Source organism: Siphateles boraxobius, unplaced genomic scaffold, assembly GCF_051911475.1.
Source record: "Siphateles boraxobius isolate OS27281-9 unplaced genomic scaffold, OSU_SipBor_1 17, whole genome shotgun sequence".
NCBI classification, from domain to species: domain Eukaryota; kingdom Metazoa; phylum Chordata; class Actinopteri; order Cypriniformes; family Leuciscidae; genus Siphateles; species Siphateles boraxobius.
Genome location: NW_027508777.1, coordinates 7,053,966 through 7,080,300, shown reverse-complemented (window position 1 = coordinate 7,080,300; position 26,335 = coordinate 7,053,966). Strand labels below are relative to the sequence as shown.

The following is a 26,335-nucleotide window of genomic DNA, read 5'->3' as shown; positions in this document are numbered from 1 at the left end:
CACTAGACACGTCTATGCGTTGAAGTGGAACCTGTTCGTCAACTGCTGCTCTTCTCACCGAGATGACCCCCGGAGATTTTCGATTAGTGTCGTGCTTTCCTTCCTTCAAGATGGGTTGGAGCGAAGGCTGTCTCCCTCTACCCTGAAAGTCTATGTTTCCGCTATTGCCGCACACCATGACCCGGTCGAAGGTAAGTCTGTTGGGAAGCACGACCTGATCGTCAGGTTCCTGAGAGGAGCGAGGAGACTGAATCCTCCTCGCCCTCCTCTCGTTCCCTCTTGGGACCTCTCAGTGGTTCTAACTGCCCTGCAGAGTGCTCCCTTTGAGCCTTTGCAATCAGTGGAGCTTAAGTTCCTGTCTATGAAGACAGCGCTCCTGGTTGCATTGGCCTCCATCAAGAGGGTAGGGGACCTGCACGCATTCTCCGTTTTACGAAGCTTGCCTGGAATTCGGGCCGGCTTACTCTCAAGTGATCCTGAGACCCCGGCTCGGATATGTGCCCAAGGTTCCTACCACTCCCTTCCGGGACCAGGTGGTGAACCTGCAAGCGCTGCCCCTGGAGGAGGCAGACCCAGCTTTGACACTGCTCTGTCCAGTACGCACTCTCCGCGCCTATGTAGACAGGACGCAGTGTTTCAGGACCTCCGACCAGCTCTTTGTCTGTTATGGTGAGAAGCTGAAGGGAAAGGTTCTCTCCAAGCAAAGGTTGTCTCACTGGATAGTGGACGCCATTGCCTTGGCATACCAGCAGCAAGGTCGACCGTGCCCCCTTGGTGTGACTGCCCACTCCACCCGGAGTGTGGCGTCCTCTTGGGCTCTAGCGCATGGCGCCTCGCTAACAGACATCTGCAGAGCTGCAGGCTGGGCGACACCTAACACATTCGCAAGATTCTTCAATCTCCGAGTGGAGCCAGTGCCCTCTCATGTACTCGCTTCAACCAGCTAGTACTGGATCCGCTCAGGTGTCTTCGCTTGCTCGCCATTCCACTCCACGGACTGGATACGTGCGATATTCTCCTCAGGTGAGCTTCTCCGAAAGCCCTGAGTTCCTCCAGCACTCCTGACGTCGGCGCCAGTGTCTATTGCCTGCGCGTCGGCTAGGTGCCTCCCGTGTGCATGGTCCCTCCTCTGAGCGACCCCCACATGTGTATTTCCACTGTAAGCCTCTCTAAGCATGTGTCTTTCCCTTGGCAAGCCACCTTGCCACCCCTGGGGTTGAAATATTCCACCTGCAGAGACACCCCAGTGTTCTCCATATGCATCCTTCGGGTCATATGTGTATTCTCTAAGTCCCCCCCGTTGGGCTGGCAATATTTTGCATATTTCCTCTAAACTATGGGATATGCTCCCCAGTGTACCTTGGTATTCCTGTGCTAGATAGGAGTCTTTCGTCCGTGCCAATCTCACGACAAGGATCTCCGATTTACGCAGGGCACTGGAAGACAGCCGAGAAGGTGGCGTGATTAGACTGGTAACCACATTCGTCGTCATCCGACGTAACTCGGAGTGACAACGAAAGGGAACGTCTCGGTTACTTATGTAACCCTCGTTCCCTGAGTAGGGAACGGAGACGTTACGTCTGCCTGTCACTTTCCGCTGTACCGCGGGGATCGCCTGAGCTCAGTCTTGGCTCCTCAGCGAAGAAACATATCTGCATGTTGCTGGCTTCCTTCTTTTATACCCACGAGGTGGGGCGGAGTTACACTATGCAAATTCCGCAGACCCATGGCATTTCTTTGCCATTGGCTCGTTTTGTAATACTCGAAGTTGATAGGCTTTCTAAGCGAAACCCCATTCGTCGACATCCGACGTAACGTCTCTGTTCCCTACTCAGGGAACGAGGGTTACATACGTAACCGAGACGTTTTCTTCCTAGGAATGTTGGGGGGAGCTGGGAAAGTCACCATTGTCACCAGAACAGGTTATTAAACCATCAAAATGATTTCTAAACGGTTTTAATAAGTTGAAATAGTTGCCAAGTTTCCCTTTAAAGCACTGTTTACAAGGGTAAAAAATCAAACAACAAAAACAATTATTTTTTGTGCAATTTTACAGCGCATGTAAAAATCTGATTCGGTCTGACTGGACTGACTGACTGACTGACTGAAAAAAGTGTGTCCTGATATATCGAAGAGCATAGGTAAATGTGACATTTATTATAATGAGTTTATGTGAAGATTGATTTAAGTTCACTTAAATTAAAAGTTTTTTTTTTTTTAAAGCCACATAAATGTTAAAATTAATAATTTTTAGGGATGCACCGATATGAACATTTTGGCCGATACCGATAACCGATAATTCTTTACATTTGAAAGCCGATAACCGATATATTGGCCGATAAATCTAAATTAAAAAAATGTATATACTTTGATAACCTGTATACATAAACAAAAGGCTCACCATTAAAAGCCTTGTCTCAAACACTTTTAACATAAATCAAACATATACAATACAGTACAGCCTAGTTTGAACCAGTGTAAGATTCCTAACCTTTAAAATAAATGTTACACTCCTATGGGCAACTTTCTTTATTAAAAAAATGGTAACACTTTATAATTAAATAAAATAATTTAATTTTGTTAGCATTAGTTAGCATGAACCAACAATTTTATAAGACATTTTTAAGAAAGTTGTATCTGTTAACATTAGTCAATGCACTGTGAACTAACATGAACACACATATTTTATTAACTACTATAACAAAGGCTATTGCTCTCTGTTAGTTAATGCATTAACAAATGAGACCTTATTGTAAAGTGTTATCAAAAAATCTATTGCCTAACAAAAAATAAAATACCTAAATAATGCAAACAAGTCATTGGATAACATTGGGCTGCATATAAAGAAACGAAATGGATCAATAAAAGGGAATCGCCTCTGCACGGACAATAAGGAAATTATTTTTATCAAACCATATCGTTGATGAAAATAATACGAGAACAAAATAATGGTAGTTATTAATTATAACACAATATTTTTGAAAAAAATTAAACATTTTTAATATTACAGTGATAGTAAAAATCTTTAATAGCTTAGTTACTGTTTCAAATTACATTGCTGTGTGAGCTGCACGCGCTGAAGCTGAAGAGAACGAACATTAAACCAAATCGCTTTGCTAGAAGGTTAATCAACTCAACGGTTGCTGAAGAATGCAAACCCAAGAATTTACAAATTTATTACAATAGTGAATACAATTATAATTATATGACAGTCCCAATCATAGCTTTTAATGTTTTGCATTGTTGTTCAATCTGCGCGCGCTTAAGCTGAAGAGAACGAGCACCGGGAAACTGAAGAACTTTTCTAGCAGGCTGTTTAAATCCACGAAACGCATCATATGTGAGATTAATCAGATATTTATTTTACATCAACTTTATATTACGACTTATCTGCACAAAATGACGTGAATGCACAATCGAACTTGTGCTGGTCACAATGTTGTAGTAATCCCTGTTCTGGACGCGCTATTCCCACAACAACGCGCTGAAACACGGCAACTAAACCCAGAGAATTCACAACGTTTTATTACAATAGTGTTCTCATTATAATGGCATGTATATGACAGTCCCAATTATAGTTAGGAATGTGCATTGCTGTTTGAGCTGCGCGCACGCTAAATAGGCTATAAAGATGATCACCTGTACAATGAAGCGCTACTGCATCGTTCATTAAATCAACCAAACGCATCCTATATTAGATTAATAATATAGGATAATATATATAATATATATAATACTACAGATATATATACACAAAATAAACATATTACAACTTACAATGGCACAGAATGCTGCGAATGCTCAAGAGAACTTGACTATGCTTGTCATGAAGGCTTAACTCCATAGATGCGCTCTTTCCACAACAACGCGCTCGTCGCGCTGAAACACTGGCGAACAAGAATTCACAGCATTCTTTTACAGGCGTTTTTATTATAATGTTATGAAGCCTATGTGACAGATTTGTGCTGCACATGTTGCACTGAACTGTATCTTCCTTTTCGAAGTGAATCCAATCATTCAGAACCATCATGGCGAACAGCGGCATCTCTCAACTGAAGTAAATAATCTATTATCTATCGGCTTTGATATATCGGCCAAATTTTCTTATCGGATCGATAACGATAACATCAAAAAATACCATTTATCGGCCGATATCGATATATGGTCGATATATCGTGCATCCATAATAATTTTCAATTATACTGTAATGCAGTTCTTTGGCTCCCTATTAAACATTATATAAATATTAAAATATTGCTGATTTGTAAGTACAAAGCACTAAATGTTTTAGCTCCCTAATTACTGCCAAATACTTGAGCGAGCTCTTAACGCATTATAGTCCTTCACGTCTATTGCGATCCGATTTGCTTTGTTTAATAAACTGAACAGTTATTTTGAACTACCTTTGTTATCTTTGGACTATATTGGTAACACAGTCAGTGCCACTAATGCGGTGGAAAATAACCAGAAAAAAAAAATCTCATTGGGTCAGTTTTCTGTACAGTCCAAATAAAAAAAATAAAACATTAAAAAAACACCAAGACTGCTCATCACTGAAATAAAAACACATTTGAACTGTTGCCTTGAGAATGCTCATACCTCATACCCTGTGAGAATATTTATATTTTTAAGTGTCCTTGCACTGACAGTTTGCCTTTGTTTGGGCAAAGTAAGGCCTATTAACACCAAAGGCCAATATAAAATGATAATTCTAAACACATACTTTTATTCCAAAATATTTACATAAAACTGTAGCACAACTACTTCAAGTTCATTCAGAGAATAGTAAATGCTTAGTGCCTGCTGCTTTTCTCACAACAATTCACACACAATCCCCTATCAAAACATACACATATGAATGAGTGACCATTCAACCATCATCTCATGTTTGGACTTTATCCATTCCACAATGTCTAGATTGTTTAGAAAGTGTTTTGGAAAGAAAACATAAGTAAAACCTAAAAGACACTGTTCTAGGGGTGTACCTTAGACTATGCAAATGAGTTCCATATGGAGAAAGAAGGGTAAGCCATCCCAATGTGACTACTTCTGATGTCAACAGCCAATCACAACACCGGGATGGAAAAGTGCCATATTATAATCTCTTCCACATCGGAAAGGGTATTCTTTTAATAAAAGTATGCTCTCAACAGACACACCTTGTTCAGAGTGGGGCCTGAGAGGTACAAACAATACCAGATACAATCATATTCCGAGTTTCTGCTTCCAACCCCACAATGAGGTTATGCTCCAAGAGCAAACTCTAGGAATATTTCTCACCAGGGGAAGATGTAGCCACCGGACCAATCAACCAAGCACGCAGAACATAAACAGCAATAACAAAACCTCTTTCCAGAGACCTAGACATTAGCGGATACTGTCAGTATATAATGATCTAATGTGCAATATCTAATTATATTGCATAACTAATGGAAAAATGATAAAGTGAGCCTAAGCCCACATAACCTATATGTGTAGTGGTTGTTTTATTTTTAAATGTTAAAAAAGACAATGCATGAGAAAAATTGTTTATTTAAAAGCAAATACAGATGTTTCTTACTGTCATGTGGCGCAAATTGAATGTCAAGTTCTTGACTTATTTGGGATAATGTATAATGTATAGCTACTGTCTGGCAAACAATGTAGCATTCATATAAGAAACTTTCCAGTTCAAAAGCCCTCTGAACAAGCTTTTTCTTCCCTTAAATCATGTGTATTGCAAGTATTTGTCAGTGTAAAACAAATGCAAACTAAGATTTACTTTCTTGGAATTCAAAAACAATATTAAGTATTTAAAAAGAGAGATTTCATGTGCATTTATGCACAAAAAATATTATAATAACCAAAATATCACTTTTATTTGTCAAATAGGCTTATATTGACCTCTATTGTCCCTAATACGTCCAGTAACCTAAGAATATATTGTACCACATTTAAAGAGCTATAACTGAATAAAATAACTGAACTCAATGTATAATTATATTTATTTTTTATGCATTTTTGATACTATGCAATTAGTTAAGTAAATCTTGAAGGTATTACAGATACTGTAAGTATTTTCATTCCACACACATACATACACGCAAGGGCATGGATGTGATATTTTCTATAGTCAGCCTACAGCCTATTTTTGATGGAGATTAAAGCGGTTGAAAGAACAAAAACGAACAAAATGCTGGCTGAGCTGTTTATAAGAGAGCAGAGTTTGCCTGTTGTTTGGTGCTGACTGCTGAATGCTATTTTATGCTATTCATTTTGTTTTACAAAAAAAGAAAAGAAACTCCATCCTATACATTCTGAATAGGCAGTGATTTCTTTCAAAATAATGTAATCAAGTATTCTTCTATTTGGATCTGCAGTCTAATAAAAGTTTCTTGCCTTGTTAATGTGATTTAGACCATCAGTTGTCTTGTGCAGAGGAAGGGTGGCTATAGAGTCAATAGCCCTATTAGTGCTACAACAACTACTGTACAAATCCATATTATGGTGAGAAACACTCAGTTAGGTAAAAAGAAAAGACAGTCCATCATTACTTTAAGAAATGAAGGTCAGTCAATCCGAAAAATCTCAAGAACTTTGAATGTATCCCCAAGTGCAGTCGCCAAAAACATCAAACGCTATGATGAAACTGGCTCTCATGAGGACCGTCCCAGGAAAGGAAGACCAAGAGCTACCTCTGTTGCAGAGGATAAGTTTATTAAAATTACCAGCCTCAGAAACCGTCGATTTACAGCACCTCAGATTACAGCCCACATAAATACTTCTCGGAGTTCAAGTGGCAGACATATTTCAACATCCACTGTTCAGTGGAGACACAAAAAGTTAAACAGAAAAAAAAAGGAAATGGTGGCAGCTCTGTAACTGCACCTATGTTTCTGAATATTTATTGATTTAAATAATAAAATATATAATACATAATAAATAAATAAAATGAATAAAAAAATAAAAAACATGACAACTATAAATAAAATAATTTTATATATACACAATTTATTTATATATAATATAGTTCCCTTTCAAGGGAACTCGAGCTGCGTTTGAGACGCGGTGGGAATGCTCTGCGTGATATGTCGTGAAGCACGTGTAAAATCAGTCCAATGGAAGCCCGCTATGACATAGGTGACGTCATTGACCAGGAAACTATAAAGCACCCTTGAAATCAGACCGCGACAGCTTCTGCACCTTCAGCAAGCGCTCTCTGTATATCTGTCCTTGTCTATTTATTGTTGTCTGTCAAGCCCAATATATCTATAATTATTATGGCGAGCAAGCAAGATTATAGACGGTGTGTTGTTCCCTGCCCTCGTTATATACGGGTGGGGACACACACATCAGCTTTGTGTTGCTTGTTTGGGAGTGGAGCATGCTCAGTCAGTCCTCGAGGGGGCTGATTGTGAGCATTGTATGAGTCTATCTATGAAGACGCTCCGCTCTCGCCGATCGTTCTTTGAGGAGGACGGTACGGTTTGCGCTCCCCGCGCGGGTCCTGCTGTTGCCTAGACACGGCGGCGACTTGCATTTTGGGGTTCGAAAACGGATCTGACAGCGTGGGTTGGGACGGGCCCCGCCCTATCTCAGCTTTCACCTGCAGATCCAGTGTGCTGCGATTTCCAGTTCTGAGGAATTGGTATCGTTAGTGTTTTGTTAAGAAAAAGTGAACAAAACAAATAAAAATATTAAGAAAAAGGCAGATGTTTGATTTTTCAATAAATAGGCAGCTCATAACTCTGTTGAATAAAGAGGAGCTTTTAAAAGGAGGTTTTTCTAATGCTGTTGCTAGTTAAATATTTACTGGACAGCTGAACATTATGAGAGTGAAAATAAAAAGAGTTTATTAGATGAAATATATCTAAAAAAACTGGAAAACTCTGTATCTCAGCCTCCTTGTCGGGGACTACTGGTTCTCTTACGAGAGTATCTCTCGTACTGCGTAATATCTTACGCTACGGGGAAAACCTCTTTTCCACGAGATATTGAAGCCAAAAATTATCCTTAATTTTGAATTAATGTAAAACGCTGTGCAGGAGCATGCAGACATAGGCAGGACGGCTCGCGCGCCTATTGGCTGCCCTGCGGCATCAGCAGCAGCCTATCGAGAGAGGCCCTGCGTGACACCATATCCAATGGGGGCATTTCGCGCCCATTTCGTCACGTCCCGCCAGAAAGGGCGTGGTCTCGCCCTATAACTATAGCTCGATAAGGCTGGTACACTGATTTTTCATCTCTTCAGCGAAGCATCACGCATCGCTGGATCCGGAGTGAGAAGCCACGTCGTCTGAGATAAGCACACAGCGGGGCGAGCCATTGAGTCTGAAGTCGCTGGCATCGCCGCCTTTAGCCGCCGTACCTGCTACGCTTTCCGGCGTTATATCCTTTCCATACTGTGTGTGTGTGTTCCCGCTGCGACACACATTTTTTCACTGTCTCTGTCTCTCTGCTAAAAGAGCTGCGTCTTTTTCAAGATGCAAAGATCCTGCGGCTCGTGCCGAGCCACATTCAGCGACGGGGACCGTCATGTCATCTGCGTTTCCTGCCTGGGTGAGGATCATGCGGCTATCGCTCTCGTCGACGGCGGATGCCCTCATTGTGAGCTACTGCCGATGGTGACTTTGAGGACTCGCCTGGCATCATTCTCAGAGCCTGCACTTCAGGCCGCTGTAGCGCCGCGCCGTAAAAGCGCCGTGCCCAGCGCGGCCCCGAGCCTTCTCCTGCACGCCAAAGCTCGCCGGTTCACCCGCCAGCTTCGCAGGCATCGCTCGAGTCCCTCACCGACGGACAGCGGCCGCCGTATGCTGCCGCTTACGCCATTGAGGTTGACGAAACAGCCCCAAGCCTTCTCCAGCCCGTGATAGCTCGCCGGTTCGCCCGCCAGCTTCACCAGCTTCACTCGAGTCGGTCGGTGACGGACAACGGCCGCCGCGCGCCGCCGCTTCCGCCATTAATGACAACGAGATAGCTGCATCTGTAGAGAAGGCCAGCTGCTCTATCCTGGCGTCGGACAGTGAGGATTGGGCGAGCTCTGTGGACCTCCCCCCTTCTGCCCGCGAGTCGTCAGGGAAACGGGCCAGCATCAAAACCTCGGCTAGCTTTCTTTACGTTATAAGAAAGCTACCCCCGCCCCTGGTGGGCATGCGTCACCGGCGAAATGAGGAAAGAGTGTATTTTTAGTCCCGCCGAGGCTGGACCAATCTCCATTTCTCAAACATTTTTTCAGCTCCTCTTAGTTTGAGCGGCTGAAAATGTCAATATTGCAGCAATGAGCCTGTTGTATAACACGCACGCCTGCAAACAAACGCCAACACACACAAACTGTGATGACGCTCTCTTATCTTCTCGGTATATCTAAAAAAACTGGAAAACTCTGTATCTCAGCCTCCTTGTCGGGGACTACTGGTTCTCTTACGAGAGTATCTCTCGTACTGCGTAATATCTTACGCTACGGGGAAAACCTCTTTTCCACGAGATATTGAAGCCAAAAATTATCCTTAATTTTGAATTAATGTAAAACGCTGTGCAGGAGCATGCAGACATAGGCAGGACGGCTCGCGCGCCTATTGGCTGCCCTGCGGCAACAGCAGCAGCCTATTGAGAGAGGGCATTGTTGTATAACACGCACGCCTGCAAACAAACGCCAACACACACAACACACACAACACACCCTGTGGCTCAGTGGCGAAACCCAAAGCCTTCGCACGGGAGACCCGTGTTCGATCCCAGGTCTCGCAGCAGATAAGAATTTAGTCTCGCTGCGGCCAGACTTGCACCGAAACTTTTCGCTCATTCAGTTCCAAGAAAATGTGACTGTTCCAGTGTATTTTGCAGTAAACAAGCCGGTACCATGGCCTGCTTGCCTGCACAAAAATACCATTTCCACGGCGACCCAGAAAAATCATATAAGCAGTGTATTTTCTGGTATTCCGGCCACAGCCGATGGTGTTATGAGTGTAATAAAAATGCCCACAGCCCAGTGTTCATTTCTACACACAAACACAGCCTGCCACAGTGCAGGGCACGCACAAATGAGATTGACTCATGTCATTGTGCATTAAATGTAGTGAATGTGCCCACAACCCAGTGCCCACAAACACTACACACTGCATGTGCCACGTTTTCTGTAAAACGAAACCAACACACATACAGTCAGCTAAAACCCATGGTGTTTAAGTCTCGCCGCGGCCAGACTCCACCGAAACTTCTCGCTCGTTCAGTTCCAAACAATGTGACTGTTCCAGTGTATTTCGCAGTAAACAAGCCGGCACCACAGCCCGCTTGCCTGCACACAAATGCCATTTTTACGGCGACCCAGATAAATCCCAAAACAGTGTATTTTCTGGTATTCCGGCCACGGCCGATATTGTTATGAGTGTTGTAAGAATGCCCACGTCTCAGTGCCCATTCCCACACACAGACACAGCCCGCCACAGTTCAGGGCTAGCACAAATAAAATCGACTCATGTCGATTGTGCAAAAATGTAGTGAATGTGCCCACGACACAGTGCCCACAAACACTACACGATGCGTGTCCCTTTTTTTCTGTAAAAACGAAACCGACACACATTCAGTCGGCACAAGCCGACGGTGTTCTCAGTGCAGTGAATGTGCCCGCCGTCCCGCGCCCACATTCCTTCACAGACACGCTCAACCCCACGGGGTTTGTCCCGCTCTCTCTCTCTCCATAACCTGTCATAGAGAATTCGAGCACGACCAGGCTGCCCGCCGTGATCGGCGCGCCTCCCGCCTCACACACTATAAACACAGTGTTTATGTCTCAGCACACCGAAGCTCTGCAGCCGCCGCTGTGCCGCGGCCAGAGCCCGGATTTCATTCTACCCCTAGCTATTCACGCAGATGGGTGGGCAAAGCTTCCCGTGGTATCAGAATAAGTGTTGAACACTATAAAAAGAGGCTATTCGCTACAGTTCGCTCGACGTCCCTGCCGTTACACGGCGCGAGTCGAAACCACGGTAAACAACGAAGTATCTCATCTACTTCGAGCCGAAATAACGAAACTGCTGAGTAAAGGGGCCATAGAACCTTTATCTCAGGCTCAGAGCGAAGGGGGGCTATACAACAGATATTTTCTGGTACCGAAAAAAGACGTGGGTCTCAGGCCCATTCTAGATCTGCGACAGCTGAACAGAGTGCTTATGAAGCGCCAGTTCAGAATGCTGACAACCAGGAAAAACCTCGCGCAAGTGCGCCAGGGAGACTGGTTTATGTCAATAGATCTGAAAGACGCCTATTTCCAAATACAAATAGCGTCACGTCACAGGCGATTCTTGAGAATTCGCCTTCGAGGGTCAGGCATATCAATACACAGTCCTACCGTTCGGCCTTTCCCTAGCACCCCGTACATTTACGAAGTGCATGGCCCTCGCACCCCTGAGACTTCAGTAGTTTTGAACTACTTGGACGATTGGCTTATTCTAGCTCGATCACATTCAGAGCTCATGGAACACAGAACCACATTACTCGAGCATCTCGAGAATCTGGGTCTCACAGTCAATTGGGCGAAGAGTTCGCTGTTCCCCAGCCAGAAGATCTCTTTTCTGGGAACAGTACTGGACTCGCTGTCTATGACAGCACGTCTGTCGCCAGAGTGAGAACTGGACATTCAGCGCGCCGCGAAATCCTTTCGCCGCGGCTCTATAGTCCCGCTCAAAGGTTTCAGAAAATGCTGGGCCTCATGGCCTCGGCATCTTCAGTACTCCAGCTGGGCCTGCTTCGCATACGCCCACTGCAGTTATGGCTGAAAGTGCGAGTTCCACCACGGGCATGGACCTCTGGTCTGTTTCACCTCAGGGTCGACATGAAATGCGTTTCGGCTCTGGAACCTTGGAAAATAGCCAACTGGTATCAGTCAGGCGTGAGTCTGGGGACTCCCTCGAGTGTGACGGTGGTGTCCACGGTCGCCTCCACCTCGGGATGGGGAGCGCTGCTCAAGGGCAGACCGTTCTTCGGCCAGTGGTCAGAACGGGGAAAGCTCCTACGCAAATGCTGGCAGTCGACAACTTTTGTCCCCAGATAAAAGGCCGCCACGTCTTAGTCCGGTCGGACAACATGTCAGTGGTGGCATACATAAATCACCAGGGTGGCGTCAGGTCCCGAAACCTTACAGGCTGACGGAACGCCTCCTGGTCTGGGCTCAGCACAACCTGCTTTCACTGAAAGCAGCGCATGTGCCTGGTCGCCTGAATCTGGGACCAGACCGTCTGTCCAGAAACAATGTCCCAGCAGGGGAATGGTCGCTGCACCTGCAGACGATCCAACTGCTGTGGGAGACATTCGGCAGAGCGCAGGTGGACCTGTTCGCGTCCCAAGAAAACGCTCACTGTCCGAACTTTTTCTCCAAGAGCAGGGATGCGCTGGCCCACGTATGGCCCCGCTGCCCCCTCTATGTTTTTCCTCCCGTCTCGCTCCAGCCTCAAGTGCTGGAACGAATCAGGGAAAACGGATGCCCAGTGCTACTCGTGGCTCCGCTCTGGACAAACCAGAATTGGTTCCCAGTCCTAATGCGGCGGACCAGCACTGCCCCGTGGCCGATACCGGTGAGGAGAGACCTCCTCTCTCAGGCAAAAAGCTCGATTTGGCATCCTCGCCCGGAATTATGGTCCCTATATGGATGGGCCATCAACGGGTACCCGCTAACCTCCCAGAGGGAGTGTTAAATAAAATCACGCAGGCTAGAGCCCCGTCTACTAGACGGCTCTATTCCTCAAAGTGGTCAGTGTTCTCTGCCTGGTGTCAAGCTCAGGGCTTTTCACCCGCAGACTGCGGGGTTACGGAAGTGCTCTCCTTCCTTCAGGAGCTGCTGGATATGGGCAGAACCCCATCCACGCTCAAAGTATACGTGGCGGCCATAGCGGCGCTTGCAAAGCTGACGTCTGGCCAGTCACTGGGGAAAACGACCTGGTCGTGCGATTCCTCAGGGGAGCTCGGAGGCTGAATCCTCCCAGACCCCCCTCAGTCCCTGTGTGGGACCTTTCTACGGTTTTGGAAGCCATGAAAGGTGCCCCATTCGAGCCAATCCATTTGTCAGACATAAAACATCTGTCTCTCAAAACGGTATTCCTTATGGCTCTCGCTTCAGTGAAGCGCGTAGGGGACTTGCCAGCGCTTTCGGTAAGCGCGTCATGAATGGAGTTTGGGCCTAATGACTCAAAAGTCATACTCAAACCAAGGCACGGGTACGTGCCCACATCCCTCAACACACCGTTCAGGGCCCAGGTTATTTCCCTGTGCGCCCTCCCGGTTCGTGATGAGGAGAAGGATGCGAGTCTCCTCTGCCCTGTCAGGGCACTGAGAGCTTATGTGTCCCGCTCGTCAGTCTTCAGACAGACTGAGCAGCTCTTCATTTTGTTTGGCGGACGCTCCAAGGGACTGGCCTAGGGGTGGGCGATATAGCCTCAAAATTCTATCACGATATTTCAAGAATATTTGCGATAATGATATTTATGACGATATAGACATTTTTTTGTTGTTGTTGTTGAAAATTTTCTTATTATGTTTACTTCGCCTAAATGTTTGCTCACTCATTGCGTTTTTACAATGTGGTAATTTTGTTGTTAAGAGTTTACACAACACAAGGAAGCTTGATTTCAATCTTTGAATTAAATTTTAAATGTGTGTAGGTCTAACACCAGTATTCAGAAATACTACAGAAACATAATAAAGTAATCAAATGTAAAATAACACAGTCTTTTAGTTCTGTTTCCTGATTAAATTAAATACATAGGCTAATAATTCTCATTCATTACAATTAAAGCTATCTTTTGTTGTTTTGACGACAACTTTAATGACAGACGCATAGCCTATGGCTGCGGTCACTTTTATAGCTAGTGCACGGATCCATTGCTGTTTTCATTATACTGTCTGTCACACTGTCACATGCGTTTTATACATAACCGACTGTGTTTATGAGTATACTTACCAAGACCGGAAGTTTTACACAATTTTGCGTTTCCCCCCCCCATTAAAGCGATATAATCCGCGAAAAATAACTTTAGTTTCGCGCGAGCTGTAGCCTACTCGATGCACGCAGTGCAACTCTCTCAGAGAGTGCGCGAAAAGCTTACTGGATAGTTTAAAACCGCTTGAATGTTTAAACTGATAAGAATTAAGAAGACTTGAAAATTATAAACTTTAGTTACGATGCACGGATGGCTAGATTGTGCAAGAGACCATTCAGTCATGTCCCGACTCCTAAACGCGCGGGAGAGAAGACGCGCGTCGGCAGCCCCGCTGAACATTCAAGCTGTTTGTGAAATTGCTAAATCGTCATCGGAGGCTGACAGGCTGCTCTCACGCTCAGACAGGTGTTGTTGTTGTGCGTGCTAGGGAACGTAAATGCGCCATACGTCATCGTGTTGCTATATCATTGATATCGCGATATGACACTTTTTTATCATGTAAAAATGTATACCAGTATTATCGTGGACGGTATGATATGGCACACCCCTAGACTGGCCGCATCAAAACAGAGCCTATCCAGATGGATAGTCGACACCATAGCACTGGCTTACACTTCTAAGGGCCTGCAGTGTCCTTTGGGTGTCAGAGCGCACTCCACGAGAGGCGTGGCCTCGTCGTGGGCGTGGTATAGTGGGGTTACCGACATCTGTACGGCCACGGGCTGGGCCTCGCCGTCTACATTTATAAGGTTTTACGACCTAGAGGTTCCCGCTTTACAAGCCAAGCTTCTGTCGGTATAGAATTCAGTGCTATCTGCCCCGCTGTGCCGGCCCAGATGCTGAGTTTTGCTTGTGCATCGCTCACTGAGCGATAAAACAGCTCCATGGGTGTTGAATAACCCGTACTATTACCCAGTTCAGGCTGAACACGTTCACCCTGTCTGCGTGAAACACTGTTAACATAACTAGCTCCTGTAGGATGCTATCTCATGGGGAATGATGCTTGCAGCCTCTCTTCTCCGACTCTCTGTGAGTCTATGGTGAGTATGCACTATATGAGCCCCGGGTTACTGCCCTTGGGACTTTGGTGTCGGATCCCAGTACGCACGGCGTTTTGCATTGTGTTCCCCATAGCGTAAGATATTACGCAGTACGAGAGATACTCTCGTAAGAGAACGTACTCGGTTACTAACGTAACCTCGGTTCTCTCTAGAGAGGGAACGAGTACTGCGTATCTTGCCGTGCATACACAGCTCTGGTTCGCTTCGGCGATGAAAACCAGTGTACCAGCCTTATCGAGCTATAGTTATAGGGCGAGACCACGCCCTTTCTGGCGGGACGTGACGAAATTGGTGCGAAATGCCCCCATTGGATATGGTGTCACGCAGCGCCTCTCTCGATAGGCTGCTGCTGTTGCCGCAGGGCAGCCAATAGGCGCGCGAGCCGTCCTGCCTATGTCTGCATGCTGCTGCACAGCGTTTTACATTAATTCAAAATTAAGGATAATTTTTGGCTTCAATATCTCGTGGAAAAGAGGTTTTCCCCGTAGCGTAAGATATTACGCAGTACTCGTTCCCTCTCTAGAGAGAACCGAGGTTACGTTAGTAACCGAGTACGTTTTTCCCTATCTCCACACTGAGGTGTCGAGATCGTGGAATAAACCGGTTTCTATTTTATGTGTTTAATACCCAAACGTCTAACTAGAGTAATGTTATGGGTATTAAGTATCATGGTATGACAGTGCCTTGGATTATAGAGACGCTTGCGAGCTTTCTCTCTCCCGAGTCGGCGTCATCATTTTTAACCCCGACGTTACCCACCAGCCATCTTTAATAATAAATAAATGTTATTAGGCAGTACTGGTGGGTAAAGTATTTAAGGACATAGATGAATGTGAGGATGTCAGCATTGACTCTATTCGAGTATATATATATATATATATATATATATATATATATATATATATATATATATATATATATATGTTTATATGTATACGTTTTTCTGATATAAAAATAAAGAAAAAGAAAGATAAAAATGTCTGTTCTTCTGGACGCTCCACTTCAAGAAAACTAAACCTTTCAGCGGCGTTCCAGAGGTTTCTTCCTCACCAATCTATGTTCCTGATACTGGCATAGAGTGCAAAGAAGAAGACCTGATGCCGAGGCTATCAGGCTTCTAAGGTTGGTCCCCTCCGGGGTAGGAACGGTTTTGAGAAATCGTTTCTCCTCGGCGCCCTCTGGGGTGCGACTCTCTGAGGAGGGTTGCAGCGCTGCCAGTTCGCCGTTCAGGGCACCGAGGTGTCAGCGTCCCCCTTACGATCCTCCGAGGAGGGTCGTAGAGCAGTCAGTTCGGTCTCCCTGCCGGTTCGCCGTTTCAGGGTGCCGAGGTGCCTGCTTTTTCCTAGGATCCTCCAGTGAGGGTCTTAGGAACTAAGCTAGTTAGAGGTAGGCAAGATCTGAGGACTGTCGTCATCTCTAATAAAGCTTAGACAAGAAGTCCTGTCGAATGAAAAAAAAAAAAAAAAGAGGGACGGTTGTGAGAAATCGGTTCTCCTAACGGCGTCCTCTGGGGTGCGACTCTCTGAGGAGGGTCACAGCGCTGCCAGTTCGGTTGTTCCCTGCCGGTTCGCCGCTTCAGGGCGCCGAGGTGTCAGCGTCCCCGTGCAATCCTCTGAGGAGGGTTGTAGAATCGTCAGTTCGGTTGTTCCCTGCCGGTTCGCCGCTTCAGGGCACCGAAATGATTGTTCAATAAAATCCAGAGGCCAGTCTCGAGAGACTGGTTCCCTTATCGGAATTTCTGGCAGCGTGGAAACTTCTGCCAAATATTTCTCTATGGGTCCTGCACATAATAGAAAAGGGTTACAGAATTCAGCTCGGTTCTCGTCCGCCCAGATTTCAGGGGGTCCTCCCTACGGTAGTGGACTCACAGCAGGCTCTGGTTATGGAGCATGAAGTACTGACGCTTCTTCAAAAAGGAGCTATAGAAAGGGTTTCTCCTCCCAGCAGAGAGTCGGGGTTTACAGCCGTTACTTCATTGTTCCAAAGAAGGATGGAGGGTTGCGTCCTATTCTAGATCTGCGCCATTTAAACAGCAGAGTTCAGAAACTCAAGTTCAGAATGCTTACACTCAAACAGATTGTATCACAGATTCAGTCCAAGGACTGGTTTGTCACAATAGACTTACGCGTACTTCCAAGTATCTATCCATACTCATCACAGGAAGTTCCTGAGGTTCGCTTTAAAAACGGGGGCGAAGCATACAAGTATCGGGTTCTTCCATTTGGCCAAGGTTTATCACCCCGCACCTTTACAAAATGCGTGGATGCAGCTCTGGCTCCTTTGAGACTCCAGGGCATTCGCGTATTATATTATATCGACGATTGGTTGTTGCTAGCTCAATTTGAGCATATGGCAGTTCGGCATCGAGATGTCGTTCTGTCTCATTTAAAGATGTTGGGGTTGCCACTCAACACCAAGAAGAGTGTGATCCTCCCAGCTCAGAGGACCACTTTTCTAGGTGTATTATGGGTTTATATAGGCCAGTCACTCACTGTGAAACAGTTTCAGACTGTGGGTCTCATGGCAGCTGTGTCCAACGTAATTAGTTTTGGCCTTCTGTACATGAGACCCCTGCAGTGGTGGCTCAGGACCAAGGGGTTTTCTCCGAGGGGAAATCCGTTTTCGCATGATCAAGGTCACGCGGCTATGCCTACGTGCCTCGGTCATGTGGAAGAACCTTGGTTCCTTGCCCAGGCCCAGTGTTGGGGGTCTCTTGTCGACGCATAATGCTATCGACGGATGCTTCCCTCACAAGTCGGGAGTGATCATGAGTGGTCCCTCGGCGGAGGGTCCGGACAACACACTGACGATCTCGTATATCAGAGCAGATATCCTGTTGAGGCAGGGGCTGAGGCCCGGGGAATGGAGACTTCACACCGAGGTGGTGGAGCTCCTATGGGGGATCTTTGGTCAAGCTCAGGTCGATCTTTTCACATCATACGATACAACCCATTGTCCGCTATGGTTTTCCCTCACATATCCAGCTCCTCTCGGACTCGACGCTATGGTGCAGGTGTGGCCGAGGCTGCACCTGTACACATTCCCCCCGATATCAATGCTCCCGGGAGTTCTGCTAGGGTGCGAATCACTGAGGAGGGTCGCAGCGCTGCCAGTTCGGTTGTTCCCTGCCGGTTCGCCGCTTCAGGGCACCGAGGTGTCAGCGTCCCTGTGCAATCCTCTGACGAGGGTTGTAGAACGGTCAGTTCGGTTGTTCCCTGCCGGTTCGCCGCTTCAGGGCACCGAAATGATTGTTCAAACAAATCCAGAGGCCAATCTCGAGAGACTGGTTCCCTTATTGGAATTTCTGGCAGCGTGGAAACTTCTGCCAAATATTTCTCTATGGGTCCTGCACATAATAGAAAAGGGTTAAACGGAGTTGTGGAAACGGTGGGCTTGGCCTCTGAGGGGGCCCAGCTCATAGAATCCGGTCTCTCGACTGAGGTCGTTGAGACCGTCCATCAATCCAGAGCTCCTTCCACGAGAAAACTATGTACATTGAAATGGAAACTGTTCTCTATATGGCGTGGAGAACGTTTTTTAATCTTGTTAACTGCCCGGTTGGTACAGTTCTCGATTTCCTACAAGACCGTTTCTCTGCTGGATTATCTCCCTCCACCTTAAAGGTGTACGTAGCGGCTATATCTGCTTATCACCCCTCCTGGGGCTTCTTCTCTTGGGAGAGATCCTCTTATTATTTGTTTTCTCCGTGGTACATTGAGGCACTGCAATCTAGAGCACCGGCTTGGGATTTGGCCATTGTACTTGAGGGTCTGGCCTTGGCTCCCTTCGAGCCGATCTAGGTTTCAGAAAAATTCCTCACTCTAAGACTATATTTCTCCTTGCTATTTCATCTATCAAGAGAATTGGTGATTTACATGCTCTGTCGGTTGCTCCTCCATGTCTGGAATTTGCACCTGGTATGGTGAAAGCATTCCTCTACCCTAGACCGGGTTATATTCCTAAGGTCCCACTAAATGTTGGGGGCCAAATAGTGCGGCAGGCCTTTTATCCTCCACCCTTTAATACCCCAGATCAGGAACAGCTTAACCTGTTATGTCCAGTCCGGGCTTTAGATCCCTACGTTCACAGAGCTGCTCTGTGGCGTAAATCTTAGCAATTATTTGTTTGTTTTGGGTCACTCAAGAGAGGATGCCCTGCATCTAAACAGGTGATGAGTAAATGGATAGTCGAGGCTATTTCATTGGCTTATGAAGCGGCCGGACAGCCTTCACCTATGGCTGTGCGGGCCCATTCTACTCGGAGTATGGCGGCCTCTATGGCCTTATTTTCGGGAGTTTCCCTTCTTGACGTGTGTAATGCGGCAGGATGGTCCTCTCCGCATAAATTTGTCAGGTTTTATGACCTTGACCTCTCCACTCCTGGGGCGAGGTTGCTTGCTTCTTAGTGTGTGCAGGACTTCACGCAGAACGGGCATTTGTCACTATGGCGTAGTGGGTACGGGGTTCCCACCGCGTCTCAAACGCAGCTCGAGTTCCCTTGAAAGGGAACGTCTCAGGTTACGTATGTAACCCTGGTTCCCTGATAGGGAACGAGACGCTGCGTTTGCCTGCCATACTTCCTGCATGCCCTGATCGACTTGCTTCAGGCCTTTCAGAAGCTGTCGCGGTCTGATTTCAAGGGTGCTTTATAGTTTCCTGGTCAATGACGTCACCTATGTCGTAGCGGGCTTCCATTGGACTGATTTTACACGTGCTTCACGACGTATCACGCAGAGCATTCCCACCGCGTCTCAAACGCAGCGTCTCGTTCCCTATCAGGGAACCAGGGTTACATACGTAACCTGAGACGTTTTGTTGCTAGTGGATAAAGAAATGATCGCGCTTTGAATATCTCAGCTCCCGTCAGGAGTTTGCACTGTTGGCAGCTCAGTTATAGCATTTTGGGAGTGTTGTACTTTTGCTGTAGACTAATAAAATGAAAATGAAAATATACAAATAACATTTTAAAATTACATTTGTTTCTAAATAAATGAAGCAGTACTTTTTATTTAATTATAACCAGCCTAAGGAAACCTTGAAACTCTAGAACCGCATGACCTTACCGTTTTTGCTCAGAATGAACTAATTTTTAATTCTTGATTTTAGAAAATAAATAAATAAATAAATAAATATAGCTTGACTACAGGTGCTACAAATGTTATAATTAAGGAAATTAAACCTATTATAATGAAATGTGTCTACTCAGGCGATAACACAAAAAAGAAAGCGAAATATTTGCACTTATGAAAAAAGGCCTACACTGCTATGTGACATCAACATGCATTTATCATTCTACAATCACCACCCCCTTCATGGCCCCCTTCACGATGAACTTAAAATTGAATTCAATGAGAACAGAGTGGAAATTATTTATTATTAAGCAAATGTTTTCTAGATATAGCAATATTTTTTAAGCCAGATGTTTTTCTACTACTATCTACTACTACTAATTCCGGCCAGTTAATAATACTTACTGCAGAATATCAAAATCGACTGCGGGTGGTAGACCCTTTTCCTATTTTGCACCCAAACAACAAGTCTTTCTAGCATTGATCGGGAGGCAGACATACTCTGTCAGTTTAAATCTAGATTAAAGACTCATCTCTTTAACCTAGAATACACATAACACACTATCACATTTCTAAAATTCAAGTTCCTTAAAGTTTTGTGAGGCTGCATAAATTAGGTCAACTTGAACCAGGAACAATTCCCACAACATCATATGTACTTGTTACATGGCAAGAGGAATGGCATCTACGTTAATATTAGACTGTCTGACTCATTCTTATGCACAGGTTAAAGTAGTCAGCCGGATCTGGTCCATATTCAGACCAGATGGTGGACCTGCACCTAGAGTTGACCACAGTGCAGGTCTGAATATCAGTGGAGACCATGACAACTAGACAAGCACTAGTGACAGATCCCCTGCAAAGACCTCGTCAACATGACAGCCATCAGCACAGACCCTCACCTGAGACCACGAGAACCAAAGAGGTCCTTTGCGCAAACCCCTATGACCAGCTTCACCTCCTTCCCAACCTTCAAGCGGAAGGAGTTGAATTAAATATGATCTGCATCTACAATCTGACTTCTGATGTAGCCTAGAATCATGATCACACCATGTTGGTCTATTTGGCCAGAGGAGACCTGTTCCCCCAACTGAGCCTGGTTTCTCCCAAGTTTTTTTTTTTTCTCTCTCTCCATTCTGTCAGCTGAGTTTGGGTTCCTTGCCACTGTCATCTCTGGCTTGCTTAGTTGGGGACACTTAACCCCTTAACTATTTCCCCCCCTTTTTGAGAATAGATGTGAAAATGCACTCTAAACTTAAATGGTTGTAATTCAAGAATGATTTGGACCTAAGTTTGGTCTTGTTTTAAAGAAGACACTCAGCAGATTATTGCGTGTAATAAGTGTAATCTGAAGTGAAAACACTTCAAAAAATTAAAGTATGAAAAATGTATGGAAGATTAAATTTTACAGTTTAATTACATTTTAATTAATTAAACAGTTATTTACAAAGTAAACATTTTCCATTTTATATAAAATATAAATATAAAGTCCGGGTGGGGGGGGGGGGGGGTGTCAGAAAACCAGCCAGTATCTGGTGTGACCACCATTTGACTCACGCAGTGCAACACATCCCCTTCGCATAGAGTTGATCAGGTTGTTGATTGTGGCCTGTGGAATGTCGGTCCACTCATCTTCAATGGCTGTGTGAAGTTGCTGGATATTGGCAGGACCTGGAACACGCTGTCGTATACGCCGATCCAGAGCATCCCAAACATGCTCAATGGGTGACATGTCCGGTGAGTATGCTGGCAATGCAAGAACTGGGATGTTTTCAGCTTCCAGGAATTGTCTACAGAACCTTGCGACACCCTGAGATGGTTTCTGACAGTTTGTGCAGAAATTCTTTATTGCCAAATTCTTTGAAACACCTTTGGAGACTGCTTTTGGTAGAGATATGAACATTCAATACAAGGGCAACAGCTCTGGTGGACATTCCTGCGGTCAGCATGCCAATTGCACTCTCCCTCAAAACTTGCGACATCTGTGGCATTGGAATAGGAAAATAAGCCTTTTGTGTACATAGAAAAAGTCTTAGATCTTTGAGTTCAGCTCATGAAAAATGAGTGCATTTACAATTTTGTTCAGTGTACCTAAGCTACAGTAAGTTTATTTATCATTTATTTAATTAGTTATGCTGAAAAATCATAACAGAATCAAAATTGAAGTGTTTATTTAATAAAATGTGATAATTTTACATCAAAAAGCATAGTGGGCTAACTTAGTACACAGGTAGGTTCTAAACTGCTCTAAATTCATGTTTGCTATTGAATACAGCTAATTTTGTCACTAATGCAGCTAATGACAAAAGTGACTTGTGGAGAAAAAAACTGTAAAACTTGTTTTAAAACGTTTACAAGATTTGGGTAGGCTTAATTCTTTCCCTAATTCCCCTTAATAATCAATTAAGTCATTTGTGAAAGTCTGCATGAAATGAAAAATCCTCCTATCTATTTTCAAATGCATGTTATTTATCTTATGAATGAAGCATCGATGCATCTTTTTCTGTAGTTTTTTTTTTCTTTTCTTTTTTTAAATTTTAGTCAAAATGTCATTACCTTCTGGTGAGACAACAGATTCTCTCTAGTGATGTATACAAGACCTCTCCAATAATGTCCACTTCATCCCTGCCCCATAAGTATTCATGCGCCTCCAATTTTAAATAAAACGCCCACATCTCAAAATTCTATCAACCACAAATGGATAGAAAAAAGTTCCTTTGCTAGTGACCTGAGATAAAAAGAAAGAGGGGTCATCAGACACTTACATGCACTTTAAGTTGCATGACCAAAGTAAAATATATCATTGGTACCTTGTGTAAAGATCACTAACAAAGTTTGCTTTTCATTCTGGATGTTCTTTCATCACTTCTCTGGGAACAGGGCGCTGATAAGCGTTTCCACGCCAACCTGGCACCTGTAGCATTAATGTGGCCTGACATTGCGCGCATCAGCCAATAGGAAAAGGCTGACTTCTCCCACCACTTAAACCCCACAGCAGGAGTAACGCCTCAGTAAGCCAGGTCGCTCCCCAAATGCCCGTAAATATTGGTCTTTGCCTCACAGCTATTTGAAGAAGAAAAAAAAGGGGGGGGGGGGGATCTCCTCCAAAGATTATATGAGACTTTTCAGGGGTGAACATATAGATTTTCCTGACAAGAAGGCCCTCTATTATTCTGACCTTAGCCAAGGCGAACTCTGGCGGAGACAGCAAGCGTACCTTTCAGCTTGAGTGGCCAGGGCCAGGAGACTTGTCGAAAGGCTTTCTGAAAGGGAGGAAAGCTTGTTTACCGCTGCTATGACACGGCAGCCCTGCTGGGCGGGAAATACAGGGCCCTGAACTCTGTTATTATTAACAAGGACAAAGAGAACAAGCCAGCCCTAGACCAGTTGCCAATGTGACAAGTATGGATTTACTGCTCAGAAATTCACAAGAGGACAGTCAGCCTTTAAACGAAAAAGACAGAGAATGAGACAGAAAAGTGAAACAAAGCAGAGTGCTAATGAAGGCCTGTTCAGATTGAGTGACCAATGTTTCGTGTCTGAGTGACATCACGGCATAAAGGGGGGGGGTGTTTAAAGTACCCGGCATGCATCCACCTGGGCATTAAAATCAATACCAACTGGAGGATGAGTACTCCGCACCGCTGGAAACATTGACTGTCACTGAGCCTTACAAACTGAAGTATCTGACAGACAAAAATACAGACTAGATTAGTTTACTTGAGATTTAAAAGAAGGGAAATGCAGGAATGAAGAAGAAGGCAGCACTGAAGAGAACAGGGTAAGAGAGAGAGGCATGAAAAGTCAAAAGAGAGACATGGATGATTGGTTTAGTGAAGAGCGCGAGTTCTTCAGCAGCCTTCTCTCCCGCTGCCTCATTGCCTCTGCAGACAGTCAATGTGTGTGTGCGTATGGATGATGAAGGATGGAGGTCAGATAGAGGGTAGCGGTCAGAGGATAACATCTGACTCTACCTGCTATGAGCTCCTTCATGCCGAAACTTTAACAGAAAGACACACACATATGCAAATACACGTTATTATTCACTGATATGTCGAAGAGCGGACAATTTCTCAGATTATGATAGTTTTGAATTTAGAATTAGCTTTTTCATTCATTACATTAATTTCATGTTGTTGTTTTTTTGGTTTTATTTTAATTTAATTTTAGCACAGCCAAAGTTATGCTAAATTATATAATTTAACAGCATTTAGTTTTTAAGAACAGGCTAGTGTTATCACTATCTAATGGAATTTTGATGCTTCATGCAGGTCATAATATTTTTAGAATTATATAATTCCATATATTTTTTTTTCTAATAATTTTGGAGGCATTAAAACGGTATTTTAGTTTAGTTTCAGTTTTTTTTTTCCAATTACATTAAAATTTTATTTAACATGTTTTTTATATTTAATTTTATATAACTTTTTTATTTAATTTTTGTAAACGATAGTTATATTTTGTTGTATAACAACATTGCACACCTTCTATGGGCTTTTTCATTGTCTAAGGAAGCAGGAGATTGTCGCTCAAACGTTCACATAAGGACATAAATCTCCTGAAAAAAAGAGGTGTCCAAAGAGAAGATAAGAGAATCACAATAACAGAATAAAGTAAGTATTTATTGTTCACCTTAAGCACGAGTAATTCCTGCAGCCGCTGAATCCTTTGCTCTTGACTGTCTGCTCCATCAGTGCTGCCCCCACATTGAGACAGAGACGTGGGGCCCTGTTGAAGACAGAAAGAAAACAATAAAACAATCAACACAATAGCCAAGTTTTTAATTATCAAAAGCCATAGATGAGCAATAGCCCTTCACGTATGAACACACAAACATCAGCCGACACACTCTCCAAAATCTAGCAGGGGACACGGGCTGAATCGTGAGGAGGAGCACACACGGTATGCTGCTGAAGGGTTCTCTGTGCAGGGACCTAATGAGCATGTTCATTTCCATTTACATTGTTTCTTTGACAATAATGATGTCCCATTAGGGGAGACTAAAGGGTTATAGAGTGAGAAACGCGCCAGGCCTCATTACCAAAGGTGGGGAGGGAGGCGCCTTTAATTGCTCTATCAGGGCCCAGAGTTACACTTGATAGGACAACAGAAGCAGACTTTGGGGAGAAAGAGAGAGAGAGAGAGAGAGAGAGAGAGAGAGAGAGAGAGAGAGAGAGAGAGAGAGAGAGAGAGAGAGAGAGAGAGAGAGAGAGAGAGAAGGATACATGAGAAGGAGCGCTCTGAAATAACTAAAATCAGTGGAGAGAAGTGTGCGACTGGAATGGCAAATCTGGTCTGGTCGGCGAAGGAAGGCCAGATGGCAGAAACAACTGAGAAAGAGTGAAACTACAAAATGGCAGACACACTACAAATCGAGAGATGGAGATCTTCAGGGACCAGATCAAAAACACTTAATCTAGGGAAAAAAACAGTAATACTTCAGAGAACTGAAAAGATCCTTTAAAAGCTGATTAGCTCTTGAATAGGCAGCCGTTGAGTGCAACTAACTAGAGTCACTTGCTTGGAGCTCTTAGTCCAAAAGGATCTACCTATTGATGTGTCAAGTCATTAACAGCATAGCTGAACTTTCCTTTGACACATGTCCCAAAACCAGACTTAACATTCTCAGCATTCACAGGAACAGTGGTGTCCTCATCATCAAAGACTTCCACTCTGCAAGGATTAGCAAAAGAGTGAAATTAAAGCTTACAAAGAAGCAGCAATCAATACCTGAATATGGAGAACAAAGAAACATTTTCAGCAGTCATGAGTGACAAAGAAAGCCTTACTCTTCCTGCACTTGCTCATTTGCAGGGATGCAAACTCATCAGGGGTGGAAAAAGCTGACAAAGATGTGACCCCCCCTAAAGGGATCCAGGGGCATGCACCCCAGGACCTTTTTTTCTTCAAAATATCAGCTTTAAATGTAGGGTAGGCAATTTGTTTTATAAACATTCTTTGTTATACTGGTTTTAAACTCTTTTCACATCCTGAATAGAAGTGGTCTAAATATTAAAACATGTACATATATCTTCTGTGGAAGTCCCAGGACCAAAGCATTTTTGTCCAATCAATGTCCTATACCTGCCTGTCAACATTTCCACAAATCCGCGCACCTTGCTAGCGCAAACATCTCACATTATCAGCGCGTTCCATAACGCTATACAGAGTTGTGGACAGACAGCCACTGAGCACCAAAAACAAACAGCAGCAGCCGTTTACATTTCCTCCTGAACCAAAAAAATGAGCTTATGATGCATTCACGCCATGTTGTAACCATAATTACGAGATGGCAA

The 26,335-nt window shown here is 44.4% G+C and overlaps 1 protein-coding gene across 5 annotated transcripts in view; it reads right to left on the bottom strand.

Annotated features, from left to right (window-relative positions):
- cntln (centlein, centrosomal protein) overlaps nucleotides 1–26,335 on the bottom strand; it is a 178,794-nt gene that overhangs the window by 92,001 nt on the left and 60,458 nt on the right. For all 5 annotated transcript variants that reach the window (XM_077232326.1, XM_077232325.1, XM_077232328.1 and 2 more), the window contains one exon: nucleotides 24,672–24,767. In XM_077232326.1, the coding sequence (XP_077088441.1) occupies nucleotides 24,672–24,767 (96 nt within the window). The remainder of the gene's footprint in view (nucleotides 1–24,671; nucleotides 24,768–26,335) is intronic.